The 20,741-nt window shown below is 40.4% G+C and overlaps 2 protein-coding genes across 5 annotated transcripts in view; one reads left to right on the top strand and one right to left on the bottom strand.

Moving 5' to 3' along the window:
* Nucleotides 1-20,741, bottom strand: part of PLEKHG1 (pleckstrin homology and RhoGEF domain containing G1) — a 521,486-nt gene that overhangs the window by 425,172 nt on the left and 75,573 nt on the right. The window lies entirely within an intron of this gene.
* LATS1 (large tumor suppressor kinase 1) lies at nt 3,504-19,357 on the top strand. 4 transcript variants are annotated; one of them, XM_065732091.1, is made up of 7 exons: nt 3,504-4,176; nt 7,715-7,850; nt 9,034-10,559; nt 15,008-15,590; nt 16,581-16,763; nt 16,985-17,091; nt 17,986-19,357. In XM_065732091.1, exons 1-7 carry the CDS (start codon nt 3,826-3,828, stop codon nt 18,493-18,495), a joined length of 3,396 nt encoding a protein of 1,131 aa, XP_065588163.1. In that variant the 5' UTR covers nt 3,504-3,825; the 3' UTR covers nt 18,496-19,357. The 4 variants fall into 4 exon arrangements, with proteins under 4 accessions (XP_065588163.1, XP_065588154.1, XP_065588146.1 ...); XM_065732082.1 differs by having other exon boundaries at nt 9,031-10,559; XM_065732074.1 differs by having other exon boundaries at nt 7,715-7,865.

Below are 20,741 nucleotides of genomic sequence, written 5' to 3'. Positions count from 1 at the left end.
CATCAAGCGAGCTGTAGAACATAGGTTTCTTTCATGTTGGCTGGAGAGGCATTCCTGAAGTCCTGTTATAAGAATCCCCTGAGCTGACTTGCGCACCTGGCTGGGCAGCAGGGCTCATTGCCAGGACCGGTAGAGCGTTCAGTTTCTGTCCCCGAGTGCGTGGACGCGCAGCGTACTGCCAGGAAGAGAAGCGCACCCTCCGCCTCCAACCGCCCGTGCCACCGCACTGCCGCCCCTCGGGCCGGGCCCAGCCCCGCCTCGCTTTCCCCGCCCGGGCCGGGGCCGCGGGGGGGAGCGCCGAGCGCGCAAGGGCGGCCGGGAGCTGCCCATATCCGGGAAGCCCTCCGCGGCGGAGACACCGACAAAATGGCGGCGCCGAACTGAGCGGCCCGTGGCGGCGGCGGCGGCGGGCCGTAGGAGGAAGGAGCGAGCGGCCGCGGCGGGCAGCGCGGAGGGCCGCGGCGGTCGTCGCCGCGCGGGCGGGCGGGGCTGGGCTGTGTGCGTGCACGCCCGGGCTCGGGGCGCTGCCGCCGCCGCCCTTTCGCCGCAGGTAGGTCGGTGGCGGAGGGAGCGGGAAGCCGAGGCCCGGCCTCGAGCGCCGCGCGGGGCACCGCGGGCCGGGCCCGGTTCCGCGTCCCGCGGTTCCGCTCGGCCGTCCGCTCCGTGCTCTCCCCGGGGGGCGGCGGGGCGACTGCCGCCCTTCGCAGCGCGTGGGCCTGCTGCCGCCAGCAGCGGCCGGGCTGCGTCCGTCCGTCCGTGGGAAGGAGGAGATAACGGGGCGGGAGGGAAGCGCGGGCTGAGGGCAGCGCGTCCTTTCGGTGGCTGTAAGTGATGGAAAGAACTTCTGCCTGTCCGTGGTTCGAATCGAGCGCCTGCGAAGCTGAGCTGATGCCTCTCGAGTTCTTGCCTCGGTTTCGTTGGGTTTGGTTTTCTAGCGGTGAAGTCTTGATTGAGGTCACAAATCAAAGAGATTACTGCCATAGGGGTGTGGGGGGAGGAACCAAAGGCACGTTACAACGTGGTGCTCATTTGTGGAACGGGAGTATTTAAACGTATTCAAAGTTATTTAGATATGAAATATTATAAGTTTGCAGGAAAGTTGCATGGGGCTTGGTATTTTCCTCAGATGCGTGAGCACGAAGGAGAATACCTGCTGCAGGGAGCCTGCTTCAACAGGGAGTTGGAGCAGACAGTGTCCAGAGGTCCCTTCCAACCACAGCAGTTCTGTGATTCTGTGGGTGCGTGTCGTTTCCCTTGGGTGCAGTCAGCGCTCTCTGGTTAGAGGTGAATGACTCTGATTGATCTCTTACCGAGCAGTTAAAATGTTGTTTTTACAATGTATGCAAATGTTTCCAAGAGGAGGTGACCTGAATTTTGTGGTTCAGATGTAAAGCAAGGTGAGTTGTAAAGATTGTTTTCTCTCATTTTTGTTAAAAAGAGAGACAGGTTTAATAGGGTTTCTAAGCAATTAAGGCTGCTTTTTCACATAGGCATCTAACTGTTACTACTTAATACTGCAGCAAAAGGAAATAACCCAGCAAAAAGTGACTGTTTATCTGAGTAAGCTGGCCCAGCCTGATTTGTGCTGTGTAGCCTTACGCACCCAGGTGAGTGGTGGCAGGTAACCAGGCTGGCTGCTTCCCACTGGCAGGGCTCAGTTCTGTGGTGTGGGAGCACAGCTTTGCTTTCCTCCACTCCATGCTATCAGTGTGCATCCCTGTGCTTGTGAATCTGGTCTGTGTCCTGAAGCAGGTCCCTTGGAAGGAAAGGGAATGTGTGCCAAGCAAAAGTATTTTCTAGTAGTGAAATTCTAGAAAAAATAGTTACGTTCACTTTTTCCTAAGAAAAGGGAGTTTTTACTCAGTGTTTTTCAGTGTGCTCTTAAATGTTACATGTTCTGAGAATAATTTTGCCCATTTTCAAGATCAAATAATCTTCTAATTGTTTTCATGGCATGGTTTCTGCTGAATTAAGATTTCTTAATACTTTGAGCAAAACAAAACCTGTCTGTTTTTTATTAAAACTCACTTAGATGCTCAATATTCTTACCCTTATTCAGCGAGCGTTGTATGCTATCAAACTACAGGAAAAAGCTTTAATATCAGCACCAAACTGTTTTCATTTTAAGTTCTGTGCTCATCACAGAGCAAAGAAAGCTTGGGTGCAATTGTAGCACCTAAGGCTTTGGCAGTTCCATTCAAGAAATGGCAGTGTTAAGTGATTCGCCAAGGCAGGTGGAGTTGAAGGGCGGTCCTTTGTGTTCCTTCTTGCAAGCCTGATTTGTGTCTTTCTTCTTAAGCTTTCAGGTTTCACTCATGTATGGGTAGCATGTGTGTGCCACCTGGATAATTTGTATGGGTATCAGAAGGTTCTTTTTCCAATAGCTTCTTGTCGTATTCTTCCTCAGTTGTTGACTTACTAATTGGTTTATGGCAGTGCAGATGTCATAGATGTGAACCAGGATAAAGAAAGTGTGACTCTTATGTAGGCTGTATGGAACTCCTTAGATGTGTTTAATTCAGATGTCTGTCATGAGAAACACCTACACGCTAGTTCAGGAGACAAATGATGCTGATGAGCATCTGGATCCTCAAAAAGAATCCTTCAGAAAACTGAGAAGGCAAAATGAGAGCATGGTAGAAATGGAAACAAGAAAAATATTTTTGTATGGCTTCTGTTGAGTGTTGCACCGCAGTAAAGGAGCGATGTGAGCTCTTGTTGCCTGTGAAGACAGTGTAATTTTTGCATCTTGTACTCTCTTTAGTACGTGGTCTTCTGTGGAGCAGTACAGACTGCAGGAGGTTTATTCCACGGTACTCTGAAGAGGCAGAGGTTCTATAACCTCTCAGTGTATCACTTCAGTTTCTGTAGCTTTACTGTACTGGTTACAGAAGATGCTAATGCACAGCACAAAGGCAGAAGTTTTAGTTCATCACGGAGCACAGTTATCTCCCTGATGAGTCAGGCCCTTCAAAATGCTAAAGTTATTTGTTTTTGGCAGAGTTTTTTGTTTTCCTTACCAAATGTCGCAGTTAGGTTCACAGTGAATTTAATGCTTGAGTTGTTAAAATGGTATTGCAGTAAAAAAATTATTTTTTCTGTTATTCTCCTGCACTTATCTCCCTTTATATTAAAAAAAAAAAAAAGAAAAGAAAAGAAACTTAACTACTAACAAAATACAACAGGATCCAGAAGGCTCAAACTGAGAGACTGTGACAGCCTTAGAAAACAGAGACCTTAAAGGAGATTAGGTGGAAGATGGTACAAGAAATTATGGAGTTGCATGTGATTGATCATTTTTTATGTATGTGGCTGGTGGAGAGAGGGGTAAAATCATAATAGCTATATGCATACTTTGTGCTTCTACCTGCTCATGGAGCTCTGTGTCAGGGGGAAGCACACTTAGCTGCCATGTCTGTTCTGTAGGTTTTGAACCTCACCATGAGTTTCTGTCTGTTCACACTTGAGGCATATGTGACGTTCCTGAAAGAAGCCCAGCAAAGTTTCTAGTTTGGGTTATGTAAAGACTCCCTGGAGACTTCAGGTAGCATACCTTTACTACCTGTGAAATCAGCGCTGCATGTCAATGTTCTGTCAGTAGTGCTGCACTTGGAGCTTTTTCACCAATGGATGTGTAATAGGATTTTTGTTTTGCTTTTTCAACAGGATAGCTGCTTTGGTTTGTGTCACATTTCAGCGCTCCAAGAATCACAGCTCAGCAGCAAACAGTCGCTGCCCTCACGTGTTCTGAAACTACCAGCCAGCCTTTCTGGAGTTTCGCATTAGCGCGAGTCCTTGGTGAAGGCTGCATATATACATGTTTTCATGAAGAGAAGTGAGAAGCCAGAAGGTTATAGACAAATGAGGCCTAAGACTTTTCCTGCCAGTAACTATACTGGCAGCAGCCAGCAGATGCTACAGGAAATACGAGAGAGCCTCAGGAATTTACCAAAACCCTCAGATGCTGCTAAAGCTGATCTCAGCATGGGGAAAATGTCATCTGAAGATCCTCGACAAGGTCGAAATCCCCCCAAGTTTGTAACTTACCATAAAGTTTTGCAGGAGATAAGAAACTCGCTGCTGCCTTTTGCAAATGAAACAACTTCAGCTGTCAAAGGAACATCAGAAGTTAATCGACAAATGCTGCAGGACTTACAAGCTGCTGGCTTTGATGAGGTGAAATATTTTATTTTCAAGTTGTAGTGTTCTGCTAACTCTAAACTATTAGAGTGTATTGGAGGAGGAGTTGGTCATGGAATGCTTAAGCAGCATACAGTAAGCAAAATAGCTTGAAAATCTGGTAGGGTTCTAATTAGGACTTGACGAAACTGGGATGAAGAAGGTGCAAAAAATGAAGAACAGCCAAATCTCTGTGCCCCATTTGCAGTTAGTTATATAGATCATTTTAGGCAGAGAGAACTGGGCACTTTAGGAAGTGGATTTTTGCCTCTGATACTCAACAGAATTTTAAATAGTTAACAGTTAAAATATGCTGAGAAAGTATGGCCTTTCTAAAGTGAAAGGCAGTGCCACATAATTCAGGAATTAATTTTAATGTTCTTTCTACATCTGTTAGTAGAAGGTTGGTGAAGAAAAAATGGGGTTTTGTGTTTTGTTTTTTTGTTTTTTGTTTTTTGCTTGACAAAAACATGTGATAAGGTACACTATAAAAGCAGTTACAGGATATCTTCTCTGCAGTATGTTCTCGACAAAAATGTTGAGATCACAGTTCAAGTGACCAGTCACTGTTCTGCTATCATGATTATAGGAAAAAAAAAAAGCACAAAAAAATTAGATTCACTAAACTTACCTTCCATTCATTCAGTTTGTGAAAGGAGTTTGAAATGTGGTTTCTAGGAATACAAAATAGATATACTTAGATCTCCCCTGTTTTTATTGGGAGTTGCACATCTGCATAAGTTTTATCTGTTCTCAATCCTTCTCTGTAAACTTGAGTAGAAAAGCAGTTAAAATACAAACTGGCAAACCCCTCTGACACCATGGTGTGGTACAGTGCTTACCTTTAAGGAGTGCACTGACTGCCCTAAAAGCCAGCACACGAGTTCTGGATGCTTTGGTATTCACAAGGAGGTTGAGAGGAGTGAATTTCTCCAAAGCTATCAATTGGCATTTCCTCAGTAATGTCCCTAAGTCGAGTGCTGATAGTGCAGGTTTTTTTCCACATTCCTTTGGCTTGCTCAAATGCAAAGGCTGAATTGGGTTTTCAGTAAGAGTAGAAGGATTTTATAATGATAAATGATTTCATAATGATTTGTTCCTGATCTGTGGTTTGCTGCTGGAGTGGTTTTGTTCTTTTTAAGTAGGTTAGCTTTCATATCCATTTTTACAGAGTGAGTCTCCAGTCACTTTCACAACTGCGGAGTGGTATGTGGCTGGATAATGAACTAGAAGAGCATCTCAAGTTGGTATTTCTGTTGGAGCCTTTGTGTCTTGAAACCTTTTGCTCCTACCCTTTGTTCTTGGATGCAACCAAGAATTCACAGGACACTTGCAATTAAATGGACCTCTTCATCAGACCCAGAGACAGTGAAAGAAGTTTGTGCCACGTGATAACCTTTGTCTGTTTCCACAGTAGTCCCTATGGAGTGGCCTGTGAACGCCACCAGGGAATGGAGACAGCTGGTAGCATTTTTTTGGAGCAAGGGAAGAAGTAGGAAGGAAATAAGGGGGCATTTTGGGCTGGGTATTTTTCTGGACAGTATTGTAGTTGGGGTGCATGAGCCACTTACAGTTTGGCCAGACTAGGCTGTTTCTGACTTACATTAACTTTGTGCCTTAGCAGATTACGTGGGCATTACTTTCATGATCTCCAGTGCATCACCAGAGATTTTGTAATCTGCTGTATTTCTAATAGAGGCAAACTGTAACTAGTGGATACCAACTTCATATTCTGTTTTACATAGCTCTGGTCAGAACCTGTATTAGGTTTTAGTAAGATTTTATTAAGGTGTTCAAAATGAATTTGAAATAACAATAAAAGCTTGTTTTAAATGAGAGGAAGTTCTTTGCTGTATTGTGGGCTCAGTAATCACTTGAGGTTTGGAAACATGATTAGCTTATTCCCACCTCCTTTTTCATTCTGCAGGTACTGATTGTATCACGTATCTGATATCTGATTATACCTACTAGTCTGATGTAGGTGACCACTAAAATATCCTTTGTTAGGAAAGACCCCTTGGCAGGCCGTTCCTTGTGTTATTTCATTAGTGGACAGGGAATTAAAATTTGATCTTCTAAAATATTGCTCATCTGTACTTTTAAGTTTATATTTAACTTTATGGTTTGATGTGAACTTGATATTTTATGTTTGTGCATTGTAGATTAATTGTATTGACAAGTTGGTAAAGCTGGTTTTGAAACTAAGAGAATTAGAGTCGTTAGGTGGAAATGAATGTCCTGTAAAAAGCGTTTTCAGATTGGAAATGTAATACTACAGGCAGTCTAACCTTTTGTTTATACAATGGTCCTGTAGTGTACTGATGCTGAAAGCGTGCTTCTTTGTAACAAGTCGGTCTTGCCTGTAGCAGTGGAAATGTTGCAGGGGTAGCTGTCTCGTGTAGGAATTAGGAGGTCAAATGTTGTAACTGTTTCATCCAGTATGTAAACATCGAGGCTATCTTTTTTTTTTGTATACATATAACATATTTTCTGCTTTGATCATTCAATTATTGTTTCTGAAGGCTGTGTACATTTCATACCCTTGCAATGTCAAAATTATACAAATGAGTGAAAGTGTAAATGTGGGTTTTTAATTTGAGATAGATACTGACCACTTCCTTTCTGAGCCCTCTTGGATTTCCCATTGATTTTGCTAGTAGATGAATCATAGAATGGCTTCGGTTGGGAGGGTGACCTTAAAGATCATCTAGTTTCAACCCTCCTACCGTACACTGTTGTAATTTGGTGACTTGTTTGAAAATAATGTGAACTGAAATGCTGTCTTTGATATGATGAAGTATAGCCATAATAACTCAGTGGAAGGCAGTGTGGTTAATTGAAGGGAGTCACTCTGTTTTTTTCAAATTCTGAGTCAACTGCACAATACCATCCAATAAAAGTGGGAGAGGAGTGCCTGACTTTCAATCACCTCCGTTTCTTGACCTCAGTCTCATTCAAGTCAGGAGAAACACGACTGATCCATTATACATTTTCCATTGACAAACCTGGGACTGGTCATCTGATCAAAGCTTCTCTTTGGGTCTCTAGGAACACAGCAAACCTCCACCACAAAATAAACCAACAATTTCTGTAAATATTATTATATTTACTACTAAAAATACATGAGGAGAAGCTAATGGATGTTTGTTGACAAAAGGCATTCCAAGTTAAAGAAAAATGATCAAAAACCAATGTACTGAATGTCACATTTGGATATCTTTTATAGAATAGGTTAAGTTAGGTGGGGCCTCTTAACTGTTATCTGAGTAGTGCTTGTAAGTAACAAATCCCTAGATAGACAAACTGTAAGAATAGCATGGTGAAATTGTTAACATCAGAATATAGTTGTTTTTTGGAAGATCCAGGCAATTAATTTTTTGGAGCATCTGTTTTGGAGGAAGTATTGTTAGATTGTTGATTGAGAGAAATAATTATGTATTTTGGTAAAATTAGTGGAGGATATTTTGCTAAATTCTCATGATTTTTATTATTCTTGCCTTTTTTAGTAACTCTTTGTACTTAATTTTCCCTGTAGGATATGGTTATACAAGCCCTTAGACAAACTAACAACCGTAGTATAGAAGCAGCCATTGAATTTATTAGTAAAATGAGCTACCAGGATCCTCGTCGGGAACAGATGGTTGCAGCTGCAGCAAGACCTGTAAATGCAGGTATGAAACCACCAGGTAGGTATATCCATGGTACTTCAGTAATTAACTGTACTCTTACCAGTGAAAAATACAACATGGCAAATTCCAGAATTGCATGCTCTTTTGTGCACTCTGACTATAGAAGAGTGGAGATGCTGAGGTACAGGTTTTGGCTTTGAAGATAATTTGTGATGTATATAATAGAGTTCTTCTGAAACATGAGTGTCTTTGATGTGAATTTAAGAAGTATATATATATATAGCTGCATGGTTTTAGCACTTTCTTGAAGTATTAGGATCACAGAATGATAGAATCACCAAGGTTGGAAAAGACTTCCATGGTCATCCAGTCCACCCATCACCAATATTTCCCAGTAAGCCATGTCCCTTAGTACAACATCTGAACAACATCCTTGTATTCCATCCAGGGGAATGATATTCAGATCTCAGTCGTTTTTGCCCCTAGTTACTGTGATGCTTGTATTTTTTTTCTTAGTCACGTGTCATTTAGAAATCAGTGGTAAGTACTCAATTCTGATTTTATCTTTCTAATCTCTCTTAACACACTTTCCCGTATAGCAGCACTATACATATGTATATATTATTTATACGTATGTACTTATATTGCATGGTTTCAATATTTGTATTTTACTCTGTCCTATTCCAAGGTCTTCCCCTGCTCAGTTTTCTACTTGGTTGCAGATTTTATCTGTAGTGACTTTAAGGCAGACTATATTTTAATAGGCATTAAGGGATAAACTTGGCTTTAATAGTGACAGAGTCAGAATTTGCCACTTGCTATTACTGCTTTCATAAAACATCCAAACACATTTTTAATACGTCTTGATGCTGTTCAGGTTACCAGGATTTTGTAGTATAGATTTAAACAAACTATACTTCCTCGATGCAGCAGAAATACTGAACTTTTATTGAACTTAAAGTTGAATACTCAGCAGTCGTCTCTAAGAAGTTATGTTTTAAATCCACTACGTAGGTGTGAGGAAAAAATGATAGTCAAGAGTAGCAACATACAGCATTTGTTTTCAGCTAGCCTCTGAAGCAGAACTAGCTGTTGCTTGTATGAAGCAGCTAGCTAAATGCAACTGTTGAGCCGCACTTTTCATTATTACTTGCAAAGTTCTCACGGTTAGCATGTTCTTTTACTGAAATGATAGAAATGTTGTGTTATCTTTTTGTAAAAGCAGGGACTGTACAGCAGTCGATTAACCGCAAGCAGAGCTGGAAGGGTTCTAAGGAATCCTTGGTTCCTCAGAGACATGGCCCTTCCCTGGCAGATGGAGTAGCTTATCGCTCAGAAAGTCCCAGCTCTCAGCCCGATGTAGGAAGGCCGCTATCTGGATCTGGCATTGCAGCGTTTGCTCAGGCCCACCCTGGCAATGGACAGAGAGTGAACCCCCCGCCACTCCCACAGATAAGGAGTGTCACGCCGCCTCCTCCACCTCCTCGAGGGCAGACACCCCCTCCCAGAGGGACCACACCGCCGCCGCCTTCCTGGGAACCGAATGCTCAGACAAAGCGTTACTCTGGGAACATGGAGTACGTGATCACCCGTATTTCTCCGGTGCCACCAGGTGCGTGGCAGGATGGTTATCCACCTCCACCCATGAATCCGCCACCCATGAATTCTTCCACTCAGGGTCAGAGAGGCATGAGTGCTGTCCCCATTGGAAGGCAACCAATAATCATGCAGAGTTCTGCCAACAGCAAGTTTAGCTTTCCCTCAGGAAGGGCTGGAATGCAAAATGGTAGTTGTCAGGCTGAGTTCATAGTTCACCAGAACGTTGTGTCTGGGAACTCAGTGAGTCGCCAGCCACCCCCGTACCCCATGAACTCAACTAATAGACAGAGTCCTACAGCACTACAGATGCAGGCAGGGGGATCTGCTCCTCCTTCAGCGTACACCAATGGCAATCTTCCTCCAACAATGTTGGTGTCAAATAGAAATAGTCATAACATGGAACTTTATAATACAAATGTAGCTGGAATAGCTGCATCCTGGTCGCAGCCTCCTCCTGTGCAGCCGCAGTCATCCCCTGGCAATGGGCACGAAATCCCTGTGTGGCAACCCAACCTTCCAGCACGGTCAAATTCTTTCAACAACCATCATGGAAATAGACAGAGTCACACTAGCAGCTCTCAGCCGTCAGCCACCACAGTAACAGCTATAACACCGGCTCCCATTCAGCAGCCCGTCAAAAGTATGCGTGTGTTAAAGCCGGAGCTGCAGACCGCCTTAGCACCAACTCACCCTTCCTGGATGCCGCAGCCAGTACAAACCGTTCAGCCCATTCCCTTCTCCGAGGGTCCATCTGCGAACATGGCGGTTATGCCACCTGTGGCAGAGGCTCCGAATTACCAGGGTCCGCCCCCGCCTTACCCCAAACACTTGTTACACCAGAGTCCATCTGTCCATCCTTACGAGTCGGGACCCAAGCTCAGCAAAGAGGAACCATCCATTTCATCCAAGGAAGAGGAGAATGAGAAGAATTATGAATGTGTTGATTCAGCGGACAAAGAAAAGAAACAAATTACGACATCACCCGTTCCTGTTAGGAAAAACAAGAAAGACGAAGAACGGCGAGAGTCTCGTATTCAAAGCTATTCCCCTCAGGCTTTTAAATTCTTCATGGAGCAGCATGTGGAGAATATACTCAAGTCACATCAGCAACGCTTACATCGGAAGAAACAACTGGAGAATGAAATGATGCGGGTAAACTTTCTCCTAACTCTTTGATTAGAATTGCCTTAATGGTAGGGCACGTAGTACAGATGCATAGGGTACTGTGGTACAACATGGTGCTGAGGGCTATTTTTAGTTTTTATATTTCAGATGTAGCAATTTCTTCACTGTTTTGTTTACATACTCCATTGTCTTCTTAGAAATGAGTTTTATGACAGAAGAAAGATGTCTCTAAACGTAGCTTATATGGCTCATGGTAAGGCAGAAGAAGCAGAATTTCTGTATGAGCTGAGATTTAACTGTTTGACTTCTAGCTTTTTTTATGGGTTCTATTTAATCCTGATTTTTTGAGTGAGCTCTGTGCAATGTTTTAATGGTATGTGTATACATATAAGCGAACATTGCAGGGATGAGTTGATAGGCTTTATATAGTCACCTGAACAGTGATATCTTTTGCAGTTTACTCCCACTAGTAAAAAGATTTTCTAAGTTCAGACTTAAAAATTCAGAGTTTAAAGTTGTTTTTCTAAAATGAGAGAGATGTGGTACTACTTGGTAAAATCTTTTGTAATACAGCCCTTAAGGTTGTCTGTTTAAACAAGGTGTAACTAAATGCAATAGTAACAAACACACACCTACAAGAATATATAGAAACAATTTCTTTGCACCTACCTGAAATCAGTGGTCTGTTCCTGAGATTTCATGTTCTGTGAAACTAAGTCTAAAAGGTTAAAAAAAAAATAAAAAATGCAGCTGATGTATGCATGTGTAATTTCAAAAGTGAAAATCATGAGAAGTAGATTGTCCTGCAGAAATAAAGATTTGAGATGCATTTTATGTATTCTTAGCAACTGTAGTTGAAAATTCAGTATAATTGTGACTTGCCTCTTAAAAATGTACTTGGCTTATGCCATTTTCTTGAAATGCTGCTTTTAAAATCCATGCTCTCTTATTCTTTGAAAATTCTTACTGTAAGCTATAGTGTTTTCTTTGGTTAATCATAAGATTAATGTAAATGTTAGCAAGATTTCCTGAAATTCTTTCTAGATCTTTATTCTTAGCTTTCTCTCTTTCCTTTTCACTTCCACTAACAGCTGATTTAAACTGTTAAAGTGTGGGAAGCTTTCCTGAACTCTGTAGCCTCCATCCCTGTGTAGGCAAGTAAGATTTTCTGGAGCAACAGTATCTTTTCTTCAAGAGCAGCATGATCCCGTTTTAGAGGTCTTTGCATGCAATCCTGCATCGAAATTAAGCATGAATTTTATTTTTACTATTCTTGAGTACTGGAAAGTAAGATTATAACTCATGTTGATTTGCAAACTTCACTTTCCCTTCTTTCTGTGTTGTTCCATAGCATCAGAATCATGTCTTACTTAAGTGAAGACAATGATTGTAAGCTTTCTTGGATGTTTTATTTGTACATTTAAAGCACCTAAGTGAATGTCTTTTTCTTTTTTTAATATGAAATACGTTTTATAATATTTATACTAGATTAAAAGCTGGGATGTTTAATTGCTGACTGAAGCAGGGGAAATGCAGTGTTACACTGCAGCAGGCCTCTCCTTTTTCATCAGGTTGTAAGATAGAGTTCCCACAATGGTGAAGTACATCTGAGGTCTTCATGAGGAGGAGAAAGGGTAACTAGTTTACTACATATTGTTAGGAAGTTCAAGAGGCTTAAACAGGCATTGAATCCCCTCTTTCCTCTTGGTAGGAACTTTGAAAATCAAAAAAGAACACAGAATATATCCCAACAGGAGCATCTACCATCAGGAGAGGCTGTATTTCTAGGATAGGTGATGTATTTTAATTCTGTCAGGCCTCTTGGACAGAGAGGAGGTCTGTCAGGAATATTCAATTTGAGTGTGTGAATTTACTTCGCTTACACTTGTGCTGAAGTGTTATGCTAGCTCTCTCTGCCACAGAGAGAAACTTAAGTAGTCATCATCATCATCTAAGGCACAGATGAGAAGGAAGCAAAATGAGAGTAAATGTTGTCATATGAAATAGCAATTCAGGAAACTTGTCTGATGCTGAGTAGGAGTAACTAGAGGTGTGAATACATAAGTGTTTATGTACGTGACAATAAATAAATTTTTTGGCAAATGCCAGAGCTGACGAGACTTCTAGGAAATTACTGCAATGCAGGGAGAAGTCAGGTTGAGATGAACATTCATTTTAATGAGTGGCATAGGAAAAAGTGAAGGCTGCATTTGTGTGAAGAGATAACAAAACAGGCTACGAAAGCTGGATTTTACAATAAAATTGTTAGAATGCAACAGCGAGAAAGCTACAGGAATCTTGGAGACTGTATTTTGTCTGTCTCAGTGATTAACTCCCTCCTAGTGTTTTGTTCTCTCACAGACTGTTTTCTATGCTAGTTTTCTAACTGATCACTGGGATTCTGTTTGTGTGCAAGTGGGGCTGTCCTGAAGCAGACATCCTGGTGCAGGGGGTGCTTGAGAAGCTGGCACCCTGTTGTCTAAACTTCATAAAAATGCCTTTCTGACATTCCAAGTTCTTCAGAAATGCCTTCTTCTGCATTGAAGTGTACCTTAAGCATGTTCAGTTACAGAAAACTGAGATGCTTTCCACTATATCTCTGTTTTCAAGGACACTGCCATGATATTCCTATAGTCATGTGGAGGTCAGTTACACACAGTGGCTGTAGTGGAGTAGGGAGTTGAACATATTTCCCATATCTAATCTGAAGCTAGTTCCACCTAGTCCTTATTGCTGCTTTTCTGATTTTGATGAAAAATTTTGTCTCAGATTTGAGACAACCTTCCCTTAAATCTTACTGCTATTCATTATAAAGTATGAAAGTTGAAAGTATTCATTTTTTATGCTTGTAAAAAAAAAAAAAGTGATTTTAACAATGTGGGTTTATTTTTGTTGCTTTGTTTTTGTTTTCGTGATTGATACATGATGTACTGAAGACATTTGTAAGATACTGAGTCATGCCTGATTGGTCTTTTAATCCCTCTGTTTTTCTCAATCACGTATTATGTTTTTTCACGAGTTAAATTTTAAGTTGGGCAAAGTGTAGGAGTCATCTGTTAACAGACAGTTTATATGCACCTTGACTGGTGGTTATCTCATCCTTGTGATGGGCTGGAATAGTATTATGCAGATGGTATCTGAAGCATTGAAGTGTTGGGGCAGAGAAGTTGCAGCATCTGGTACTGAGCATCAGTAAAATATTGTGACACTAAGAAATTGAAAACTTGTGCTGAGTAACTATCGGCATAAACAGAAACCCTGTAAACATAATGTCGTATTTTATGAGTGGAGTGTCCAGGAAAAGAAACAAGAAAGTGTTCTGTAGGTTGCAGTGGCAAATTGTTGCTGTTGGTTGGCGGTTTCAAGCCAGGTGGGCAGAAGGAAAACTGAAATGTTATAAAAAAGGAACATAGAAAAATTTGAAAATGTTTACAGAAAATGAAAGAAAGAATGAACACAAAGCCCTGTGGTAGTAACATCACATATAAGAGTATATTTGAAGAAAAAATTTATTGTGTTTAAAAACCCAAATGATATCCTGATACCAGGGCCTGAAATTCTCCCAAGAAGAAGCCATTGGAGTGCTTTAAAGGAATTGAAGCCAGAAAAGCACACCAGCAGGAGGAAACCCGGGCTGGAATTTGATGAGAATGCTTAGCGTGATTATAGTAGATAAGAGTTTCTGTGCTTTAGGTGGTGAGTTGCATGTGGCTTGTGAGTATTTCAGCTATCAGAGTGTTAGGGGTATTGACCAAATGCCAGGTATGTTCATCCAAGATAGTGATGCTTGCTGAGAAATGATAGTGGGTGGAGGAGTGAGCCACTTCCAAGAAACTGCTCTGTCCAGCTTGCTGGTACATGGAGAGCAGCAGAGAGAACGTGACTGAGGCCCTATTACAGAGAGGTGGAACTTGTGCTAGGAGGGAAGACTGGGCCTGGACTTGTGGTGGAGGCATGCCCTGGGGTTGGGCAGGCGATAGGACATGGTGCCAAGGTTTAAGGTGCTGCCTGGTGTAGATAGACATGAGCGTGGGAGCTGTGTATTCCCTCCTGTCACTGGGGTTACAGATGTGGCCAGGATGTTTAGTAACACTGCTTCAGCTAGGGTAGAGTGTAGAAGACTTTCCCACTGAGCTCCCTAGTTAGCTTTCAGCGGGTTACTGCTCCTCTGCATGTCTTGGCTGCTATTTGCTCTGCATGAAGAATCAGGGAGACGATATTCTGATTAATAAAAAAAAACAGTGCAGGTAATACTTAACAGAATTCCCTAAAACGTTTCACAAAGGAAATAACGGTTCCTAATTTTTAGGAAGAGGAGCTGGGGGACAAAGACGAAATAAGATTAAACTGATCTTCTTAGTCTCACGTATATAAAGTATTTTGTTTAAATTGCTTAAGTCTTGTAATTATTGAGAGATCACCTAGAACTAAGAGTACTGTTCACTCTTCGGATGTAATTCTGTTTTGCTGCGCAGGTTGGATTGTCACCAGAAGCTCGAGATCAAATGAGGAAGATGTTGTGCCAGAAAGAGTCTAATTATATTCGGCTAAGAAGAGCTAAAATGGACAAGTCCATGTTTGTAAAAATTAAAACCCTGGGAGTTGGTGCATTTGGAGAAGTTTGCCTTGCAAGAAAAGTGGATACTAAAGCTTTATATGCAACAAAAACTCTGAGAAAAAAGGATGTGTTGCTTAGAAATCAAGTGGCTCATGTTAAAGCTGAGCGGGATATCCTTGCGGAAGCTGATAACGAATGGGTGGTTCGTCTGTACTATTCATTCCAAGATAAGGACAATTTGTACTTTGTAATGGACTACATTCCTGGAGGTGATATGATGAGCCTCCTAATTAGAATGGGTGTCTTTCCAGAGAATCTGGCACGGTTCTACACAGCAGAACTGACCTGTGCAGTTGAAAGCGTTCATAAAATGGGCTTCATCCACAGAGATATTAAACCTGATAATATTTTGATAGACCGTGATGGTCATATTAAATTGACTGACTTCGGACTCTGTACAGGTTTTCGATGGACCCATGATTCAAAATACTACCAGAGCGGTAAGAGAAATAGCAGACTTTTGTTACTATGGTTGGCATGTTATTCTGTTATTCTCAAGCAGTGAGTCAAAAGATGACTGCAGCATTACCTTCGTGAACATTAATGCATTTAACAGTGTTTCTGCACACCACTCAGATTACAGAAAACAATGTTCAGGAAACATTTCTGAGTGTAGGCAGGCATTGATTCTTTAAGGGAGAAGGAATAAGCTACGATGCTGAAAATTTGTCCCATTAGTATCTTTTGAAACTTGGAGAGAAAAGATGTAGCAGCAGAATTACATAAAAACTCTATTTTGAAGGACGGACTGATGTTTTAGATTAATTGTCCTTGAAAATCTTTCCCCAGGTGTCTGTTGATTTCCTTTAAAGCCCTACTTGATGACATAAAACGGTGATATAAAAAAAGTTAGAGCAAAAGAAAAAAATTACAATTCTGTGAGTGATGAAATTCAGATTATAAAATAATCTAAAGTTAACTTTTTAGTTCTTGGAGGCTTGTTTTTATTTTAGGAAAGAATTTTTAAGTTGCTATTACAGCAGACTACTTCATAGTCTCTCAAGAGAGAGCACAAGTGTTTGAATTATTCCAGATGACAAATTGAAGCTGATTACTTGGAAGGTTTAAAACCTGATCGATTTTATCTGTTGGTAATTGGCATCAGTTGATGCTTCCAGTGTTGTATTTCTCTCTCGTTGTATAAGCGAAGAATAATATACACACTGTACAGTCAGTGTGGTTATGTTAAGAAGAAACTTAGGAAAAAAAATCAATCTTTCTCTTCATTACTCTAAAGTATAACTTCTCAGATGTTGTTTGTGTCATAAGCAAAAAGTCAAAATCCTGATGATGTTTTAAGACTTTTCAGTTGTTTTTCTTAAGTTGTTTTCTATTTTGTAATAAAAATATAATGAATGAAGAAAATGTCATTCTAGTTGAGCTCTGAAATAGTCTTTCTCAATGTTAGCATTTTTATCACACAATTACAGGTGATCATGCACGTCAGGACAGCATGGATTTCAGCAACGAATGGGGTGACCCAGCAAATTGCAGATGTGGAGACCGGTTGAAGCCACTCGAACGCAGGGCTGCGCGTCAGCACCAGCGCTGTCTGGCCCATTCCCTTGTTGGCACGCCTAATTATATTGCACCAGAAGTATTGCTACGAACAGGTAATGCATTTATTTTTATTTTCTTATTGTAATCCTGCTGCAAAGTAACTGACATTCGAGCATCAGCTTCACTGTTCTTACAGGACTGCTTTTCCAAAGTATATATCCTGAGTAAAATTAAGTAGCTGTTAATATAGAAATCTCAAATTTATTGAATTCTCTTGCAAACTTCCAAGATTGAATTTATACTGATGCTTTGACTACAATTTTTTTTTCTCCAGGTTACACACAGTTGTGTGATTGGTGGAGTGTTGGAGTAATTCTCTTTGAAATGTTAGTGGGTCAGCCTCCTTTCCTGGCACAAACACCTCTGGAAACACAAATGAAGGTAACTTTAAAAATCTCATGCTAACATGTAGAAAAAGCTGAAAAAGCATGGTTGAAATGGACATAATCTTTCTATTTTATTATAGAATCAAAGGTGATTTTTTTTTTGGGGGGGTTTGGGGGGGGGGAAGTGCTGCTCTATTCAAGGATGTTATGAACTAGCAGGATTGTAAATGTTACATTACATTGTTTCATGCTTATTTGTAAGGGGCTTCAAGAATCACATTCTTGTATTTTATCTCATATTTTATCTCGTTATCTTGTAGTTGTTTCAAGTAAAAATCACATTTCGTATCTCAGCCATCCTCTATAACTAGAAGTGGGTGCAAGAAGTTATTTCTACTTCTCATTTTCCAGCAATCTGGGTGGTGTTCTGCTACCATTTGGCTTCCATGCTCACTTATCTGCAGAAAATTTCTTTTTGAAGTATCTGCAGGTGCTCAGCATGTGAAGATGGAGGAAGAGCAGGTCACTGTGGCTGCTTAGGATTGCTGGCAGCCCATAGCTGATGGTTTCTCCCATCCCTGACCTCACCTGGTTCAGAGAGGCCACGAGGCTTCTGCAGTCTTCTGAAGTGCCATTTTTACAAAACAAATGTTCAGCTCTCAAGATATTAGTTGGCTAAAATATACTTCTGCATCAAAGTGTAACTTTAAAATTGTTCATCTCCCCGATAGATCAAATAATTAAAAATTTATTTTAAGACTGCAAGCTTTTTTTTTTTTTGACAAATTTTCACACAAAACATTCCTTCTGTTTCTGAGGAAACAGCTTCAAATTTGCACTCTTTAGTCTGAAAACTTTACTTTTGTTGAGTGATTTTTTTTTTTAATTTTCAAGGGGGATTTTCTTTTTTATGAAGTTGTAAATAAAATAACATCTTCTTGCTTTAAAGGTAATCAACTGGCAAACTTCCCTTCATATTCCACCTCAAGCTAAGCTGACTCCGGAGGCCTCCGACCTTATTATTAAACTATGCAGAGGTCCAGAAGATCGTTTAGGCAAAAATGGTGCAGACGAAATAAAAGCTCATCCATTTTTTAAAACTATTGATTTTTCAAGCGATCTCCGGCGGCAGTCTGCTTTCTACATTCCCAAAATCGCTCACCCTACAGACACCTCGAACTTTGATCCAGTCGATCCAGATAAATTGTGGAGTGATGATGATAAGGAAGGAAACATAAATGACACACTTAATGGGTGGTACAAAAATGGGAAACATCCTGAACATGCTTTTTATGAGTTCACATTCCGAAGGTTTTTTGATGACAATGGCTACCCGTACAACAATCCAAAGCCCATTGAGTATGAGTATGGTAGTTCCCAAAACCCAGAACAGCAGTCTGATGATGATGAAGAACAAGTGGGTAGAGGGGTTCAAAATCGTGACCTAGTTTATGTTTAGTAGAGGCGTAAACAAAAATAGGTTATTTTGCAGCTGATGTTTTTGAAAAGTGTTTGAACTGAAAGAAGATTGCTAGGGTGAATATATGCACGTTCTTTATTATTATTTTAAACACTAAGTTGTCTTTACTTTCCATCTCTATATGTTTTGTTTCCCCAAAATCCAAGAAATTCCTTCACTAAAATTAATTTATTCCAGCGTTGTTAATTGCTTAATTTAGAAGAGGTTCAATGTTAGGTGAAAAAATTATCACTTGAATTTTATCGTTGATCTGTGTACTCTAAGTACTTAAAATAGGAAATAGTGATTTATTTTTTTGCACCCTGAGATGATGCCTGATATCTATTTGTACATATACTAAATAATTTTTAAAAAAACAAGTCTTTGTTTCAGAATTTTTTAATGACAGTTCTTCCTTTGCTTTGACCAAATATAAAACTAACTTTACACTAATAAAGCTATCTGATAAGTTTGGCAGCCTCTTCCTCCCCTCCCCCATACCCTCACTGCTCACTGTATTTAGCGTATTTATTCAGAGTTGGGAAAAACTGAGCCATCTATCTGGTGAAATGTTTCTAGCTGCTGTGGTAATGGCGTAGTTCTCAGTTTTCAAACAGGAAAGTGTCTTGGCTATACTATCATTTTAAAATGATAAAAGCATTAGAACTGGTCTTTTATTAAATACATAATTGAATTTGACATTAGTAATGCAGTAGTGAGTGGTACTCTGAAAGCAGGAGTCCTTGTTCAGAAGAAACTCGAAGGTCTCCTGTCATCAGTTCTCTTACAGTTTTGAGAGGAAAACAAGCTTTAGGAAAAATACTAATTGAAATCTAGTTTAATTTTCTGACTACAACCGAACTGTAAGGTGTGTTAAAAAAAGCTATGTCTTTAGTTGGAATTTCTAGTTTGAAAACTAAATTGTAGAATAGTTCCCTTATTATATGTTTGAAATAGTAATGAGAAGAGAGCATAAATTATGGCTTTAGAGACTGGTTCCACTTGCTCTTAACAAGTTTCCTCCTAGTGACACTGGCAGTGAGAAATGTCATGCACCTGTCTACCTGAGCTGTTTACTTCTCTTTGGTATGTTTTCAGCGGTTTGCCTTTCACGGCCCGGTTCAGAACAGAAGTAGTAACCTTTGTCTGTCTGCTGCATATTCTGCACTCCTGTCTCACAACTTCCCACAGCAGGTGAACAGGTGTCCCTTTGGCTTCATGGTGGGAGGGCAGTGAGCCTGCTGAGGTTGCCAGGAGCAGGAAGCAAGGCAACCCTGTGGAAAAAAATTTCCCTGAGACAACACCAGGAGTTTCAGGTGAGAGGCAGAAAAAATTACGCTTTTCTTTCTCTCCATCTTGCTCTATTTTCTGAATTTAATATGGCAGTAAATAAAATGCACTATTTTTCATAAACTTCATTCCTTTTTAAATCCATCCTGCTTGGAATGGGATTGCAATGGATAATTTGTAATTGTGTATCTGTATAGTGCTGGTGCTTTCTTAAGTTATTGTTTTGTGCCATTGCATTGTCATTATGGCTATTCTTGCAGCTGTCTTCAGTTACTAACAGTTTTCTCACTAAGCTGGTCTAAGAAATTCTTGTGCACTTTCAGCCATTCATTGCCTTTTGTGCTCAATTCAGTACCTGTTTTTGTCCCAGTGCAACCATTTACACTGCTAATTATTGGCTCAGTGTGAAAAATGGTCTTAAGCATCTGGAGGGTTGTTGTAGTGCATGTTCATTGAAGTGAACCAGAGTGGCCCACAAATTGCTTATATTGGCATAAGTGAGGGAGGAGTAGATTGCAGGAAATAAAAAAGCATGGCAGCATGAAAATTTCATAAACAGATTTCATCACAAGAGAAAATGCTCTTTGAAATTCACCCTTGTTAGAAGTGCCTAGAATTAGAAGATGCAAAACAAAACAACAAAACACTTTTCGTAACCAAATAATTATTTTCTACAGTGAAAATGGGCTGTAGCTTAATAAAACAATTCATGTTCTGTCCAGCTGTTCTACAGCTGTTGAAACAGAACAACTTTTAAGGTTAATTTCATTTAGTTTGAATATTATAAAATGGCTGCAGTGTATAGCTACTCCATTTTATGTAAAAAAGATGGTTTCCAATGTAAATAAACTTTTTTTAAGATTATCCTCCTTCATAGTAAGTAGCCCAGTAAAACTGGTCTACTTTGCTTGGAGTAAAGTATAATATATTGCTGGTTAAAGGTAATTTAATGAAAC

This window comes from Cyrtonyx montezumae, unplaced genomic scaffold (genome assembly GCF_038088225.1).
Source record: "Cyrtonyx montezumae isolate F1298 unplaced genomic scaffold, pur_monq_1.0 scaffold_0, whole genome shotgun sequence".
Taxonomy (NCBI): Eukaryota; Metazoa; Chordata; class Aves; order Galliformes; family Odontophoridae; genus Cyrtonyx; species Cyrtonyx montezumae.
This window is presented reverse-complemented; position numbering and strand designations above follow the sequence as displayed.

Excerpts from the sequence above, each read along its gene's own strand:
- LATS1 (XM_065732065.1), top strand. The coding sequence starts at position 3,826 with ATGAAGAGAAGTGAGAAGCCAGAAGGTTATAGACAAATGAGGCCTAAG. Across the intron at positions 10,560-15,007 it reads TGGAGAATGAAATGATGCGG|GTTGGATTGTCACCAGAAGC; the intron begins GTAAACTTTCTC and ends TTTGCTGCGCAG. Across the intron at positions 15,591-16,580 it reads TTCAAAATACTACCAGAGCG|GTGATCATGCACGTCAGGAC; the intron begins GTAAGAGAAATA and ends ACACAATTACAG.